Genomic DNA, 15,575 nt, shown 5'->3' on the forward strand with positions numbered 1-15,575 from the left:
TGACACAACATGAAAATCCACCTCAATCCTGCATCCTCTACACAGATGAAGCTGGTCTGAACCTCAGCGTATGTCAACACAACCAGCTCAATCTGTCTCCGTTTGGCAGAGGACTCGCATTCCTGAGATTTCCATTCATGCCGTTTTGAACTGACTCCTCTCTACTTCATAAATAATCCAAGAGAAGAGAACCGAGTGGTTAACGCAGTTGGAAAATAAATGGTTATTAGATTTAAACTGGCAAAAACATTTTGGAGGAAAAGGAATTCAGAGTCTGGTTGAACTACATATAAAATCCTTGCAGGCTTTGTGGGCCTGGTTATGCTGGTAGACACATGATCCAGCCAGAGGCAGAGGCAACAATCTAAAGCAGATGGCAAAACACAAACTATGTGTTGTTTCAAAGTCATACATTTGCTTGGTCAACCTTGTAGTTTTTTTGTTTTGTTTTACTCTTTACTGCTTTTAATTACTTTTTATTGTTATGGACTTTTAACTGTATGACTACAAGCAGCCAAAGCAAACAATACACGTAATAATTTTTAGATGCCACCTACACACATAGGCCAAAAATATATAAAAAGCAGCAGGGTGTTCTTATATATTTAGTTTCTATGGAATTGCATTAATGTTTCATCTGTATGCTTTAACTAAGTTCAGCTTTGGTTCTTGAATTTGGCTCATTTATTGAATATCTTGTCCTCTCAGCACGCGCCTCACCACTGCAGTGTGATTCCTGTTCTCATTACTTATGCCAAAACCTCTTCATCCGAAAAGATCACATACCAGGCAGCCTCCTTCTCAGCAAGACGTTTCTGGAAACCAAGCAGAAAGAGTCATTTTAATTCCCTCTTATCTTTCCACATTAGGCCTCAGGAAATGTGGAACACATGTCCTACTTTTCATAGCTGAGCTCGCGTATCCAGCTAAGGAGAACTCCTGTGTCCAACGCCTCCTGTTGAACCAAGTTCTTTTCAGCAGTCCAGACAGAGATCCATTGAATCACCTGGGCATCACTTCACTATAGTTGTAGTCTAGAAGTTGTGTGGGGTAGGGTAAAACATAATCTGACAACAGCCAGATGCATGTCTCGCTCCACCTAGCTCCACTCACATACATCTGGGACACCGCCATAGGAATTGCCTTTATTGAAGGCTGGGCCTTATCAAAACTTCTTGCATATGATTGGATAAGCCACTTGTCTGTCATCTTTATCGACGTGCTATTTCAACCACTCACACCGAAGCTAACCCGTGACGCTGATGAGAGCGACGCAGGAAAAAATTTTTTTTTTTTATGTGTTTGCAGCTCTAGTGGCACGCGTTTTATTGACAGTGAGCTGACAGGAAGAGGGTGGAAGAAAGGCAGCAAAGCGCCGCGGGTCGGAGTCGATCCCGGGCCGACCGCGTTGAGGACTAAAGGCCTCCTTATATGGTTCGCGCTAACCGCTCCGCCACGGGCGCACCCTTGAAAACAAAACTTGCCAAATCCGGTCGGGAGAAGGGCGAAAACATGGTTTCCACCAACAAAAGCCTTCAGAGCCGTTCTCTGATGTTCTTTTAATGAAACAATATTAGGTAGATTGGACAACACGGAAGAAATAGCAGCATCAATGTTAATGCTTGCTTCTTCGACAAGCCGCCATTGCTATCAAAACAGTCTCACGTCATGGTTGCGTCTCCACTACGTCACATCTATGAAATGCCAGCCCTGCGTCCTGATTGGCCAGACCATAAAATTGGTTGGAGAAATCACTTTCAACGGGCGATGTCCCAGATGTATGTGAGTGGAGCTAGGCGGAGCGAGACATGCAGCTGTAGTTAGGTAAAACATGGAGTTGGCCAAGACGAACTTCATTGCTGCTACAATGTTTGCCAAGAAAAAGGGCCCCATGTACCTGCTTATATTTACTGGATTATATTTTCTCATGTTATGAGCATAAGACAGAACATCAACTAGCGGCCCGTGGGCAACATATGGCCCAGCAGAGCTTTCTATCCGGCCCCCAGAATATTTCTGAATTCAGGAATAGCATAGTGAAGAGGGGAAAAAAATCAAATTAATATATCTTCATTTGATATTAAGAGTTTCTTCTGTCAGTGACTGACAGCCATGCAAATTTGAAACCAATATCGCTCACGCCCCCTAGTGGTTTGCTGCCATACATGTAATGTGCGTCTGTTAACACTGACAAAGTATATATATATATATATATATATATATATATATATATATATATATATATATATATATATATATATATATATATATATATATATATATATATATATATATATTACAAAGATTTATTTATTTATTCTGACCATTTTACATATATTCTCATTACAATACATTGAAGTTTGTGGCTGGAACATGATAAAATGTGGAAACGCAAATGAAGAGTTTGTACTGTGCTTTAATCGGATCTCTTGTTCCTAAGCAAAAATATTTTAGAACTAGATAGGAGGTTTGATATTGTGAAAAGAGTAAAACATTTGCTACTTGTTCTGAGATTTGTTCTGAGACAAAAATCTTTAGGCGTCATCGGTATCCCATTTCCTTTTTTTTTCCCTCATCAGGCACTCTGGCCACAGCTCACCCAGAGAGGAGTCATCGTCTTCAGCCACCTCCCCTTCGTCTCAGTCTTCAGTCTCCCCCGGGCCCAAGACCTTCTACCCCCGTCAGGGAGCTCAGTCCAAGTATCTGATTGGCTGGAGGAAGCCTGGCTCCACCATCAACTCTGTGGACTTTGGAGACACAAGGAAGTAAGGATGAGCGAAAAGTAGACGACACATTACCTGAAATCTTTAAAAGTCCTTTCTGAGAGTAAAGTTTCATAAACGTTTTAGTCAAATAGCGCTTCATCCCACCTTAATCCCATCTACTGCAACTTACCTTTGCCTTTAGAACATCTGACACTGCCGAACTGTTGCTTCTGCTTAGGTATAATGTTTTTGTTAGTAATTTTTTTGGGGAAAAAACATTTAAAATTTCAATATTTTTGCTAATTATGTGTATAAACCCCATAGGGACTCCTGCTTGACTCCATTATTTATAGCTAACTTCAGTTCATCCCTTCAGCTGACAGCATTCGCACAACATTTACTCAGTAAATGCTCATTTTTCTGTTGTATATTAAATTGCCTGCACAGTGGAGCAGAAATCAGACTCTTAAAATACATGACCTTGCTACTATATTTTGTTATTTAACAAATGCTTCTAAGGTAACTTGGAAGAAAGCATTAATGTTTATCCTCCAGTGTAAGTAGGAGGTTCTGGATAAAGCGTTAGGCGTGATTTATCAATCAATTTATCAAGGCGTGATTTATCAATAAAGCAGACAAATCAAAGAAGTACTCTCAAGGGTCCCATGTTAGTGTTTTAGAGACATTAGAACAGATGTTTAAATGAGATTCTTAAAGGTAGAGAGGGAGATTTTTGCTCAATTAAATTGGTAATTTGTTTCAGAGCCTCAAATTGACCAGATTGGATGGTGTTCAAGAACAACTCCCAAAGAGTCAGTGTAAAATTTAGATAGCTGAGTGCAGATTAGTGATTGAACTTGAATATTTATCGTAATTAAATTCAGTTTAATTATACAGCACCAATTCACAGCATGTGTAATCTCTAGGCACTTAACAAAGTCAATCATACAGACAGATTAGTTAAAACTTTTCCACCTAAGGAAACCCAGCAGATTGCGTCGAATCGTTGACTTTGCAGCAATCCCTCATACCGAGCATGCACGTAGAAGGAAAGAAAGAAATCGTATTTATCATTGGAATTGTACATTCCAACTAAATCTGTCTTCTGCGTTTAACTCATCCTCCTTAGGGAGCAGTGGACGGCTCATAGAGCCCGGGGAGCTACGACCAACCAGGGGTTAGATAAAACTGACCAGACGCACAAAAAGAGCGCAGAAGCGTTGATCCAGGAGTGCTTTCTATGTTAGAGAAAAGTAAAAACATAATGGAAGTAGTACCTCCTTTTAGTGTCTTTATCTAAGAGAGAAACGCAGCTAAACTCTGAGTCTGTGTGGTGGTAGAGGTTGAAATAGAGCACATCCAGTTAGTCAGAGTAAAACCTCAGCCAATAGATTTGTCTGGGAGAGAAACAGGGTTAATCACTGAAACACAGAACCTAGTGTAGCGTCTAATTGGTCCAACTTACAGAAGTCAGAGTATCATAAAATAATTCCCACTACCAGAAGTCTTTTGGTATAATGAATAAAGTCTGGCCCTTATTTCAAATAATGTTACAAAATGTAAAACAGGATGGCCAAGTGAAAAAAAAAAAAAAAACACTAACTATAACTCGTTTTTTTTTTTTTTTTTTTCAACTGAGATAACTTTGTCCTTACAGTGTAGCAATAAACGTAAGTTTGACAGCATAACAAATAGTTTAAAAATGTGTCCCTGTTTTATTGTAAAGAGTGAAAATATGTGGCTAAGAGATGGAAACGGACATGGTCAGAGGTGTAACAGCTTATTTATTATGACTCGCATTAATTATGTTTTACCACATGTTTCATCAATGTGTCTGGCTGGTTTTTGTTATTATTTTTTTTATATAATGAAATGATTAGTTTGAGACTTTATTTTGAGATTGAGATTTTATTTTTTAGGTTTTACAGCTTCATATAATAACTGTACAAACAATTGGATTTGCAAATTAAAACACCTTTTTATTTATTATCAGAAATTCTGAATCTGTCTTTTCTAATTCTATATTCACTGTGTGGGTTATTCTCTTCTTTATTATAATTGGACCGACAAATTGAACGTCACACCTTTGGGTCTTTTTAAAATCATGACAGCGTTTCATCTTCATTAGGTGTCGGCAACAATGTGACTGTTGCTTGATTGCCTCCATGTGGCTGAGAAATGTACAGCAACAGCTTTAATATGTGACATGAGTGTGATTTGATGTATTTTTTAACCCAATTTGACCACGCAAGGATATTCCTAAAGTGTATGCATACATTTTTTTTAATTATTCCTAATTATTGGCAAAAATCTGTTTTAGGAAATCTCCAGGCGAAAGTGGAGGAGAAGTGGCCCCGACTCCGGCAGCGAGACCATCACTTCGAGACATGCACTCCCCGCAGACTCATGCCAAATCTACTGTGGAGGAAGACGTTAAGAGGCACCCTGCTCACGACACGCCACCACCACCGAGAAAACACAAGGAAAAGGTACCTTTGTACGGCAGCAGAAAGGGAGCAAAAGTGAGATTAAAATGTACGCATCCCTAACTTTACCCTTCAATCTGCCTCAGCACGGCCAGAAGTCGCCTCCAAGCCAGCCGCTCAGCCGGCGCCGCTCGCTGCACCGCACCCTGTCAGACGAGAGCATCTATCGCGGTCAGCGGCTCCCCTCCCTGAGCGACTCGGTCACCGAGCCGGCGCTCGCCACCGATCTCCTCTTCAGCTGCTCCACCCTTCCTCGCTCTCCCACCACTCGCGGTGTACCCCTCAGACGGCCCTCCTATAAACTAGGAGTCAAACTCCACGGTAAGAAAGGGCCGGGTACACATCTCTATTTCCCAATATTTTATTCAGTTTTTTTTGCTCATTTAATGGACGGATCGACATACTTAATCTTTAGCGTTTTCAAATAAACAGTGTAAAAAAATTAAAGTTTTTACGTCTTAAAAAAAAAGTGAGAAAGGATTAACTTAGAAGTCAGGGAAGTGTGTCTATTATAAATGTGGAGCTGCTGCCCCCTGTTGATTGGAAAAGCAAAGTGCCGGTAGATGCGTGGGTTTGTTTCACGTCCTCCTTCATACAATTTGCATTAATAGGGGACCTTTCGGCATCTGACACGTCATTGGTGGATTTGGTGGAGCGTCATCGGGGACCCCTCCCTCAGGAGCTGATGCCCCTCCCATCTTCAGGTAGAGACAGTCCTCTTGAGTGGACTCACCTGGTGGATGTGGCCAGTACCTTCGAGAATGAGAGAAACACACACTACAGTAAAATAAAAATACTTGTTCTACCACCTAAAGCAAATCAACACGCTGACATCTGTCGATGCGTTTGCTGAAACTTTTTCTTTTTTTCCTTCCCTCTCCTTCTAGTCCAGAGAAGTTATGTGTTTGGGGATTCAAACCATCGAAGCAGTGCGGCATCCAGTCCCCAGCAGCAACACATAGAGCTGCAGCCTGCTCCACTGTCACGGCCCTCATCCAGGTTCAGTCCTACAGCCTTTTTTTTTTAGTTTTTTTTTTTTTTTTTTTTAGTTTTCTGACAGTTTGTGACAATGTCCCATTGATTCTGGGATGAGCTTTATGAAAATCAACTCCATTTCTATTTCTATAGCGAGGGTCACATAGGGCTGGAGAGGAAGGTGACTAAACTGGAAGCCATGGTGAAGATGCTCCAGGAGGACCTGAAGAAGGTGAGACAAAACCAGAACATATCTGCAGTGCTTTTTAAGAATAAAATTTTCATGAAGTATCAGGTTTTATTTAAATTACTTATATTCCACAGTGATTCAGTAACCAGGTCTGTCTTCCATTGAAGGAAGAAGCGCTTCCAGGAAAACTCACATCAAATGTTGTTTCGTCGGGTTATTTGTGCAGAAACAAATCTAAGGTGTTTAGATTTATAGCCTCAGCTAATTTGCATTTCCCCGTAGATGGGTTATTAGTTAAATATTTCTTGGGCTTATTTCAGAATATTATTTAGTTTTAAATTGAATAAAATGTTGTCTTTGAATTTTAAAGGGATTTTACTGCACTACTAGATTTAGCTTCCTTTAACAAGTGTAAATAACTTTTACCTAATAGTTGCATTTTCTGAAAGGATTATCAAAACGTGTTTTCGTTTTCTTTAGGTTGGTTGATATTGTAAACAGGCTTGCTAAGAAATGTTGAAAAGTCTGGAATTATATATATTTTTTAAATTCTACATAAATATTGAAGAAAATTGACACTGAAAAATGTTTGAGTTTCCAGACTTTGATCCTTTATATTATTACCTAAAAGATCAAAATCAGAATTCTTGGTAAAAGAATAGTACCTCAACTTTTATTTATTTTTTAACTATTTGATTCGTTATGGATTTGCCGCATCATGGGTTGTGTTTTTCTCCTAATCATTGATGATTTGGGGTTTTGAACTAATGACAGATTAAAATCAAAACTGGTCTTTTTTTACTGCTTTTTTTGGCCTCTAGTTTCTCTTAGATCAGAATTTATGATTATAAAACTAATTCTGGTTTCGATACCACACAAAGCATACAATCCCCCATTTGTTTATTTATTTTTAGAGCTAAAAAGGGAACGATATCACAAACTGTCTACATAATCTATATGCAGTTTAGGATAATATCAAAATCAGATTTGACGAGTATCACCGTCATATGAAAGAGAGCTCTTCTGAGTTGGTTTAGATGCCATAAGAGCAAAAGCAAACCTTTAACACAGCACTGAATCTGAAGCCAGCTGCAATATTTTAAAAGAATCAGGTAATTACATTTAAATTTTGTGTACTTGGTTGTCTTAAATATTACAAAAAACTGCCAGAAAAAGTGTGACATTAAAAAACTAGTATTTCCTGTCCAATTACTTGATTAGTTGGTTATATTTAAGTAAAAAAACAAACAAAACAAATGATTAGCAAAGTAATACAATATTGGTTAGCACATGTACGGAATAGCTGCCGACATCACGGTGTTTGTGCTTATATTTTTTTCTTTTTGGTTAGTGTGAGTCTTAATATTTATATTCATTCTTCAGCTTTGCAGTTTACTTTTGTTTTACCATGTGGATTTTTTTTTTTTTTAAATGTCAACCAATATTATCTGCCCACAACGCTATTCAGTCTAGCTCTGACTCTGTCTGGAAATGTTTATATAAGTATCCAGAAAAATAGCTACTCAGTCTAAATAATGTAAGCGGTTATTTTACACCGATGTAGGGAGCGTTAATCTTCTAAAGCTGTAAGTATATCTACCTAAACATTTTGATCTAAATGCTGTCACTGCACCTCACCCTGAGCCCACCGCCCCCATGGTGAAACACGGCAGTGGCAGCCTCATGCTGTGAGGAGGGATTTCTTCAACAATGTCAGGGAAGCTAGGCAGAGCTGATAGAAAGATGTTGTGAAATGCAGAGAATGGTTGCGAGACACCAGATCGAGGCAGAAATTTTACCTTTCAGCAGGACAACAACCCTGGAACTGCAAAGGAATGTTTTTTATAAAGTCATTTAGATGTGTAGAGATGACCCAGTCCAAGTCCAGGCCTAAACTCAGTTAAGAATTTGTGTCAAGACTTACAGGGATCCACGTTTAGTTGGACAAATAGACTTTATTTGAGAAATGTCTATTTTAGATGTAAGAAAATAATACGGTAAAAACACTGTAAGATGTTTAGTTTTTATAAATTTCAATAAAATATTGTCACACCAACGTTGCCATGTTGTTTACGCTGCAATGCGTTCTGGGTAAATGACGTATGCCATGTCCTTTAGTTCTAGCTCTTTCCAGCTAAAACAGCAACGAATGAACCGGAGCGCATTGAAATTTATGACATCATAGTAGTAATAATAATAATAAAATCAATCAATAAATAATGAAACGATGAATGACGCATACTGCTCTTAGGACTGTGTGATCCAGCAAATAGTGCTCCGTGTCCGGTATCAGGTCTAATAATACTTCCTTAGGATCTGATGGGTCTGGTCTTCGGTGCAATGTCGGGTCTGTGATTTCACATTCGGTACCGGCAGCAGTTGCTTCGTCATTTAAAAGGGCTTCCAGTGTTGCCTGTCTCTGATGTTTCTCTCAGCGTCTTTCACTCACATAGCGGCGGGGTTTAGGCGCTTTATGGATAAAAATTGTCGGCACCACTGCTGGTTTAGCTTGTAAAGGTAACATCCACCTGTTGGCTCCTACTTCAGTTTTGTTGGTAACAAATGACTCAGTCTTCTGGAGAAATGTGGGTCCTTCGGAAGTTGTCTTCCTCCAAAACCTTTTTCCCCATTGCACTTTTCTTTTTTTTTCATGCGGGAAGCGATGAAGACTCACCTCACAGTTTCTGTTGTGAAATCACAGCCAACAGCTACACCCTGTGGCATTGCCTAAATTTACACCAGTAGTCAAGCTCCATAGAATAAAAAAACAACTCTTGATCCCTCTGTAGGTTCCAGTCCAGTAGGACCTAACCGCATCATTAACCCAGCATGCATTGCACAGGTCAAAAAATGGTGACCTCCATGGGTGGAAAATATAACAAAGCATATACAATTTTTTTTATCACAAAGAGCAATTTTGAAGTTAATAGGAAAATTACAACATATTTAGGCCAACATTTTCAACTAATCATGGATCTCTTTAAAAAGATATTCTCCTGCCGAGCAGGATACATGTTGGTAGGAAAACTCAGTGTGTTTGGTCCTGTCCCTCAGCTGCTCACTATTCTACCAACAAGCTAAATTAAGCTCTTTCACTGGATTGCTCCTCCGCGGAGAACTGCTGTGGATTAACTTTCTGACCTTCTCCTCTCACGCAGGAGCGGGAGGAAAAATTGCGGCTTCAGTCTCAGATCAAGAGGCTCTGGGAGGACAACCAGAGACTTCAGGAGGAGTCCCAGACATCTGCTGCCAAGCTCAAGAAGTTCACAGAGTGGGTCTTCAACACTATCGACATGAACTGACCCGTCGTACCGAATCCCTCACGCACGCACACAGCTCATCTGCACACACGGCGTTTGTGAAGAGGCAGAGGGGGCTCCACCAGACCCTTTCTACAATCTTCCATTGGTTTTTAACTCCATCGACATCATTAGACTTTCTGGTTCTTATAGGAGGAGGAAATATGTGGGACTCGTTTCTCCCCGTTTGCCTCCCCCGTTTTCATTTAGTGGCCAAACAGAGCTCCTCATTCTCCAGATGTTTGACTTTCGCACTTATTCCAGTGGTCAAAATGAAGACTCCTGTCCTTTTATGACATAGACCAACATTTGGCCTTTTACGCATCGATTTGTTCATTTTCCCTCCTCCCACTTCTTTTAAAGCATTCTTCAGCTGCTCTGAAAAAGCAAACATGGTTCTCACCAAATCAAAGATGCCTCAGCGGGGGGGGGGGGGTCGCTCAGACATCCTGTCTTAAAAGCAGACGCAGCCACACAGACGCTGCTGCAGCGAACCAATAATACATATTATAGATCTGAAGCCACAACACAGCGCAAGAGAGGTTTCCATCGCTATTTAAAGGAGTGAATCTATATATTTTTTTGCATCTAAAGTACCTGGACATCCAGCTTCAGACGCATTTATTTTCTATTTTACTCCTTCATTCAGATCTTTTTGTATACACTATCGCCTGAAAGAGGAGTGTATTAAAAGCCATTGGCAAGCAGTGCCATAAACCAAGACTGATCCAGTGTTAATCGGTCCATCTCAGTTCTGCGTGTCTTAAAAGCAATAGGAAGAGGTCCGGACTCCTGGAGCTATCTGAAAAGAAGCTTGAGGTGAAGAAACAAACAAACAAAGAAAAAAAAAAACCGCTTGACGTGAAAAGGGTATGTTTGCAAGAAATCAAATCTCCGCTGCACAAGAGCCTTCATCGATTTCCTCTGAGAAAAAGGGAATATAAGGACTCATGATCCCACTGCCTGAAAATAAAGAGCCGGCTGATTATAAATAAGAGACAATTAGGGGCTGGAACGGTTGGAGACTTATCAATCCCAGGTTAATTTATTTCCTTGTATTATAATTCCAATAAACAAGTTGTTCTATTCGTATAGTACAACTGATATCAGTGTTTAGTTCTCCAAGACTAATGGTCAATAGTTATATTATTTAAATGGCTTTCTTTCCTAATTCTACCTAAAGCCTGACTATATGCTTTTTATTCTGTATTATGTTGTATTTTGTGGTGCCCGAGCCTGCTGTTGTGTTGCTTACAGTGCCATCTAGTGGTGACCAGTGGAAAATGTCATGATTTGTAAATGTGCTGCCAATCACCTGTATTTTTTTTTTTTTTTTTTTATTAGAATTTCTTTTCTCCCCCTATGCTTCTTGATTCAAGGCCACAAAAAAACTCTTAGAAGAGGAATAAGAATGAGAAGAAATAGCAGCCAGCATTTAGAGACAATCAGAGATGGATTTTTATATATAAAAAAGGAGCAGACTTGGTGTGGATGTTTGTGTGTGTGTGTGTGTGGATGTCTGTACATTACATCTACAGTTTTCCTCAGGTTTAAGGGGACAAAATGTTGTCGGGAAAGTAAATTTGCACATGTTAAAGAATATATCTTTTGCGGATGTGAAATGTGTCGCCATAGTGAGAATGTCCATTAGTCTACCCAGCCGTGCCTACGATACATTCACTTCTTGTCGGTCATCGACTCCCGGGCAGAGCAGGGACGTGCCTTTGAAACAGCAGCTGGGGAGCAGATAAAAGGGAAAGCCTCTCGATCTCCATCTGGATCCAGTAACACACTTTTCTTGTCGCTAAACCTCCTTCACACTCATTGTGGATTGCCGTCGCGAGGCGTTAAATGTGTCTGCTGACAGGTCAGTGGTGTGAGGCGGGGGAGTCTTCACACAAGCGTGTTTGGTTATGTGTGCCTTTGCATTCTTTTTTTTTGTTTGTGAGCAAATCTGAGCAAAAGGACCTCGGAGTGCAAATATTAGAAGATTAGGTTCCCCACGTCACAAAGAGAACAACAGCGGAGCTCAAAAGTCCACCCGACCCTGTTAAAATGGCAGATATTTGACAAAAACAAAAATCAAAGCTTTTCCCCTCCCATTTAATTCTGCTGGGAAAAACAACCTTGCTATCGATTCCGCTGTGAATCAGTGAGAAAGGCTGCCATACCACGGTTGCATTAGCGTGCATAGCCTCCCTTTTAATGAATTGTTGAAACACATTTTGACTGAATACCAGCATTCTGTCTTTCTTAGGAGGATCAGCTACATGTTGACTCACAAAGATTTGCCCGTCCTAAATAGTTTAATGCTGGAAAAATTAAAAACCTCTCCTCCTTCGGATTTTCTAGCAGACACTTACACAACTGTTTTTGGAACAAAGCTGACGAGAAAAACCTTTTATGAATACATACACTCTGACCAAAAGAGCTTAAGGAAAGTAATCCCTCATCATGATGCTTCCACCAATGTGTCGTACTCTGGGTATGGTGTTGTTTTGGTAATGCTAACTGTTGGTTTTTTATCTTAAGGGACCGTGACTTGAAAGTTCCAGTTGGGTTTTATCACACCGTAACACATCCTCCCACAAGGTTTTATTAGATTGTGTCTGGTTGTTTCCTATAGAAGAAAGAGCCTCTATCTTGTAACCCTGTTCTGTAGTTCAGACATATGTGGATACAATACAAGAGGCCAGTACTTGTTGGAAGTTTATGCCGCATCTTTCGGGTTGCTGTCAGCCTCGGCGATCAACTTTGCACAGTTAGATCCGACTGACTGTCTGTCAGCGTTCAGCAAACTACGGCTTTAGCTAAAGGATGCAAATATCAGCAAAATCATATGACAATACCACATTTATGTACAATTAATCAAATTCCATGTAATTTAAGGCAGGGGTGAACCCAAGATGACCGGATGCTGAAACCGAATCAAAGTATCGGTCCAAAAGGTGCGCACACTTAAGCAACAAGGTATTAGCAGCTGTTTAGGAAAGTATTGTTCCATCTTGCGAAATAATGTTTCAGCTGAATTACACCGGATCCGTGGAGTTACGAAACGCATCGCTGAAAGCGGCCATTTTAACAGGTGTGTGTTCACTTTTTATTACCATCCAGGCATGTATGTGAAAATGCCTTTCTGTCTCAGTAGTTATCATCCCCTGTTCCTATAAACTCTGAGTGTATTAACATGTATAATTAGTGAGGCGGACGCCCTGCCAGTGTTCACCACAGATTTACAGAAACGTGAATGTAGAGTGAAGTGAGCTTAAAGAATTGTGATGTTTTATTATAACCGATATTATTCCTTCAGCTCTGTTGTTTTGCAGAGGAAAACCAACAGAGACTGGACTCTCTGCATCAGTCTTGGTTCTGTTTTAAGAATCTCCGGTTCGTCTTAGACGACAGCAGTTATCCCAGTAGACAATAACCCTTTCTTCTGATTTTAATAGTTTTTACGAGGTATGCATCTGTAGAAATCAGCCTAGAAGATGTTCTCCATCCACTAAGATTGGACTTCTGTTGAACTCAAAAATGTTTCTGCAAGCGAAGGTGCCGTTAATCACGCTGCTGTACATGGGAACAACTGGTTTTTTTTTTTTTTTTCCCCACTGAAGAATGACGAAACGTGCCGTGCAAATGTTAAAAGTGTATCTAAGACAAAAACTCATTCTGTAAACCAGTAAAGTTCCTTTTTTTTTATGTGTGAATGTTGTATTAATTTACAGTTTACTCATAAGTTTGCTGTGTTTTGTTTTGCTCGACAGACGGATATCGGAAATGTGAATGTAAAGATGTTGAGAAGGTCCATTTTGTAAGATCTGTTATGGAGATCCTTTGCACAGTGTTGACAAGTTTTGGATATAAAGAAGGGTTAATTTCCTTCCCAGTGCAATTTTGTCTAGGTGTTGCTCTGCAGCTCCTGCTCAACAAAGGAAGGACGCTTAAGTTTCATAAAACAGGGACCCTACTTTTCCTCGACGCACCACCGATCAGGTGGGGAGGAAAAGCGAGAGCAGACGGGAAGGCGCTCGTTTGGTCGGCATGCTCGTCACGCACAGCTTGCGAGGTCATTGACTGCAGCGGGAGAGGGAGGATTCGCAAAGCGCCGCCGTGTCGTGACGCGCTCTGCTCGCTGCTCTTCCAGAAACGGACTCAGCTGTACGCTGATCAGATCCCACTGAAAATAAGGCACACGGCATCAAGAGAGAACCAGGAGTTTCAAAAGATTGGAAAAAAAACAACAACAACACTGTTTACATCCCAGTCCATTGTCTTTGTAAGATGTAAAAGTGTGACCAAGACATTTGCGGTGATCACAGTATTAAAGTTTCTGAAATAAATAAATGCTCTCAGTTTGATGTACTGTCATTTGTGTTCCTCATACCCAACGCAGGGAAAACGGCTCACGTTCAGTCGGATTGAGGGGGGGGGGGTGGATCCTGTGCCGGGCCTGTCTGATGATTGGACCTTGCAGCCAGTAACTATAGAGGGATGAGCAGCTGAGGGAAGCTGGATGTGACCCGAGGAGGCCTCAGGCTCCCACTGTTCTTCTCACTGATTCATCTGATTGGATTTTAGCTGCTCCCACGGCCAGAAACGAAATCACTCGACCTGCGTTTCCTCTTTTCTCTCTCAGTATGCGGTAACCACTGCTTAAACAGGGATAAGAAAGGATGCCAAAAAAAAAAAAAAAATTATGGGTATTGTATAAATCCGTTCTCATAATTTTGTAAAATACTTCTCACTTTCACCCTGAAGCTAAATACAGCCTTGAAGAATTGGTATCAGCAACAACAACCTCTACAGTAGTTGGTCAAGATGTGTAAAATGCCTTAAAAAAGCGTTTTGAATCTCGCAGTAGCTTAATTTCACACAGAGAAAAAAAAAGTTAATAAAGTTCAAGCCTAGATTGAAGTAGATTTTCAATGGATGGGCACAGCAAAAATGTTTGTGTACAAGTCGTTCCAAGTTGAATGAATGAATCTTTACGTGTTTACACAAAACATTTAATCGCACGGTTCAAAATTAGATATTTTAATGTCTTCCGCTGGTTTAATGGGGGTACGAATACACTTCATAGTTGCATTGTTGAACTGCGAATTTTGAGTTGAGGGTAGTAATATAGCAAGACACAGAAGCCAAGTTCTCTCAGCCGCTCTACAAATTAGGCAAGACAAGAGAACATGCTGTTCAAGTTTAGCAGATCTTTGTTGATATGATTGAGTAAGGAAAGTAAAGAAAACTGGTCCAAGAATAAATTTCCCTCACCTTTATTCAAAAAGACACAAAGGACTGAAACTGATTTTTTTTTCCACGACTTGGATATGAACTCAATCTGTCTTCCAATCAACTTTGACTAACTGCCTTGTCCATGGTGAAGCAGACCATCCTCCACATGCTGATTCCAGCATCAACACTTTTCCCCGTTGGCGGTGGCGTATCAGGGTGAATTCAGAGGTCACGTTTTGGTCTGATCTTACCGCAGCATCTTTTGCTGCTGCTTCTATATAGCTTTTGAAGGGGAACTGTAAACCAGACTTCTTATGGCTTTCTCGTTGCCTCTGCATAAAGTCCAGAACTGTGACGTGCATTTGGTGTTTAAACAGAGTCTTATCAGAGCTAAAGATTTGCACCTTCTTCCAGAGCCTGTCAATTTAGGCAAATGGCCATGTCGTAGGTTTCCATACTCCTGGAATATGGAGTATATTGTATATATGAGATGTTCAAGGCTTGGGATGTTACCATTATTGTTTTTATTTGTCTAACTCTGTTCTAAGCTTTTAAAGCCCCAGTGTGTAAGATTTTAAGTGTTAAGCACATGACTACTACGGAAGCCGTGGAGTGTCATAAATGTGACAATGTAAACATGTCCTCCATGTGTTAGCTGCTGTTAATTACGGAAGAGGATTAGGGCCATTCA

The 15,575-nt window shown here is 40.3% G+C and overlaps 1 protein-coding gene across 3 annotated transcripts in view; it reads left to right on the plus strand.

Moving 5' to 3' along the window:
- The window catches only part of sipa1l1 (signal-induced proliferation-associated 1 like 1), a 104,034-nt gene extending 90,027 nt beyond the window's left edge, over nucleotides 1-14,007 (plus strand). For 2 of the 3 annotated variants that reach the window (XM_012877322.3, XM_021323899.2), the window contains exons 19-25: nucleotides 2,580-2,765; nucleotides 5,026-5,194; nucleotides 5,278-5,512; nucleotides 5,803-5,973; nucleotides 6,079-6,190; nucleotides 6,320-6,398; nucleotides 9,515-14,007. In XM_012877322.3, the coding sequence (XP_012732776.2) occupies nucleotides 2,580-2,765; nucleotides 5,026-5,194; nucleotides 5,278-5,512; nucleotides 5,803-5,973; nucleotides 6,079-6,190; nucleotides 6,320-6,398; nucleotides 9,515-9,658 (1,096 nt within the window). In that variant the 3' untranslated portion in view covers nucleotides 9,659-14,007. The remainder of the gene's footprint in view (nucleotides 1-2,579; nucleotides 2,766-5,025; nucleotides 5,195-5,277; nucleotides 5,513-5,802; nucleotides 5,974-6,078; nucleotides 6,191-6,319; nucleotides 6,399-9,514) is intronic. The other variant, XM_012877340.3, reaches the window with a different exon arrangement.
- The last annotated feature ends 1,568 nt before the right edge of the window (nucleotides 14,008-15,575 follow it).

This window comes from Fundulus heteroclitus, chromosome 15 (genome assembly GCF_011125445.2).
Source record: "Fundulus heteroclitus isolate FHET01 chromosome 15, MU-UCD_Fhet_4.1, whole genome shotgun sequence".
In the NCBI taxonomy this organism is placed as follows: Eukaryota; Metazoa; Chordata; class Actinopteri; order Cyprinodontiformes; family Fundulidae; genus Fundulus; species Fundulus heteroclitus.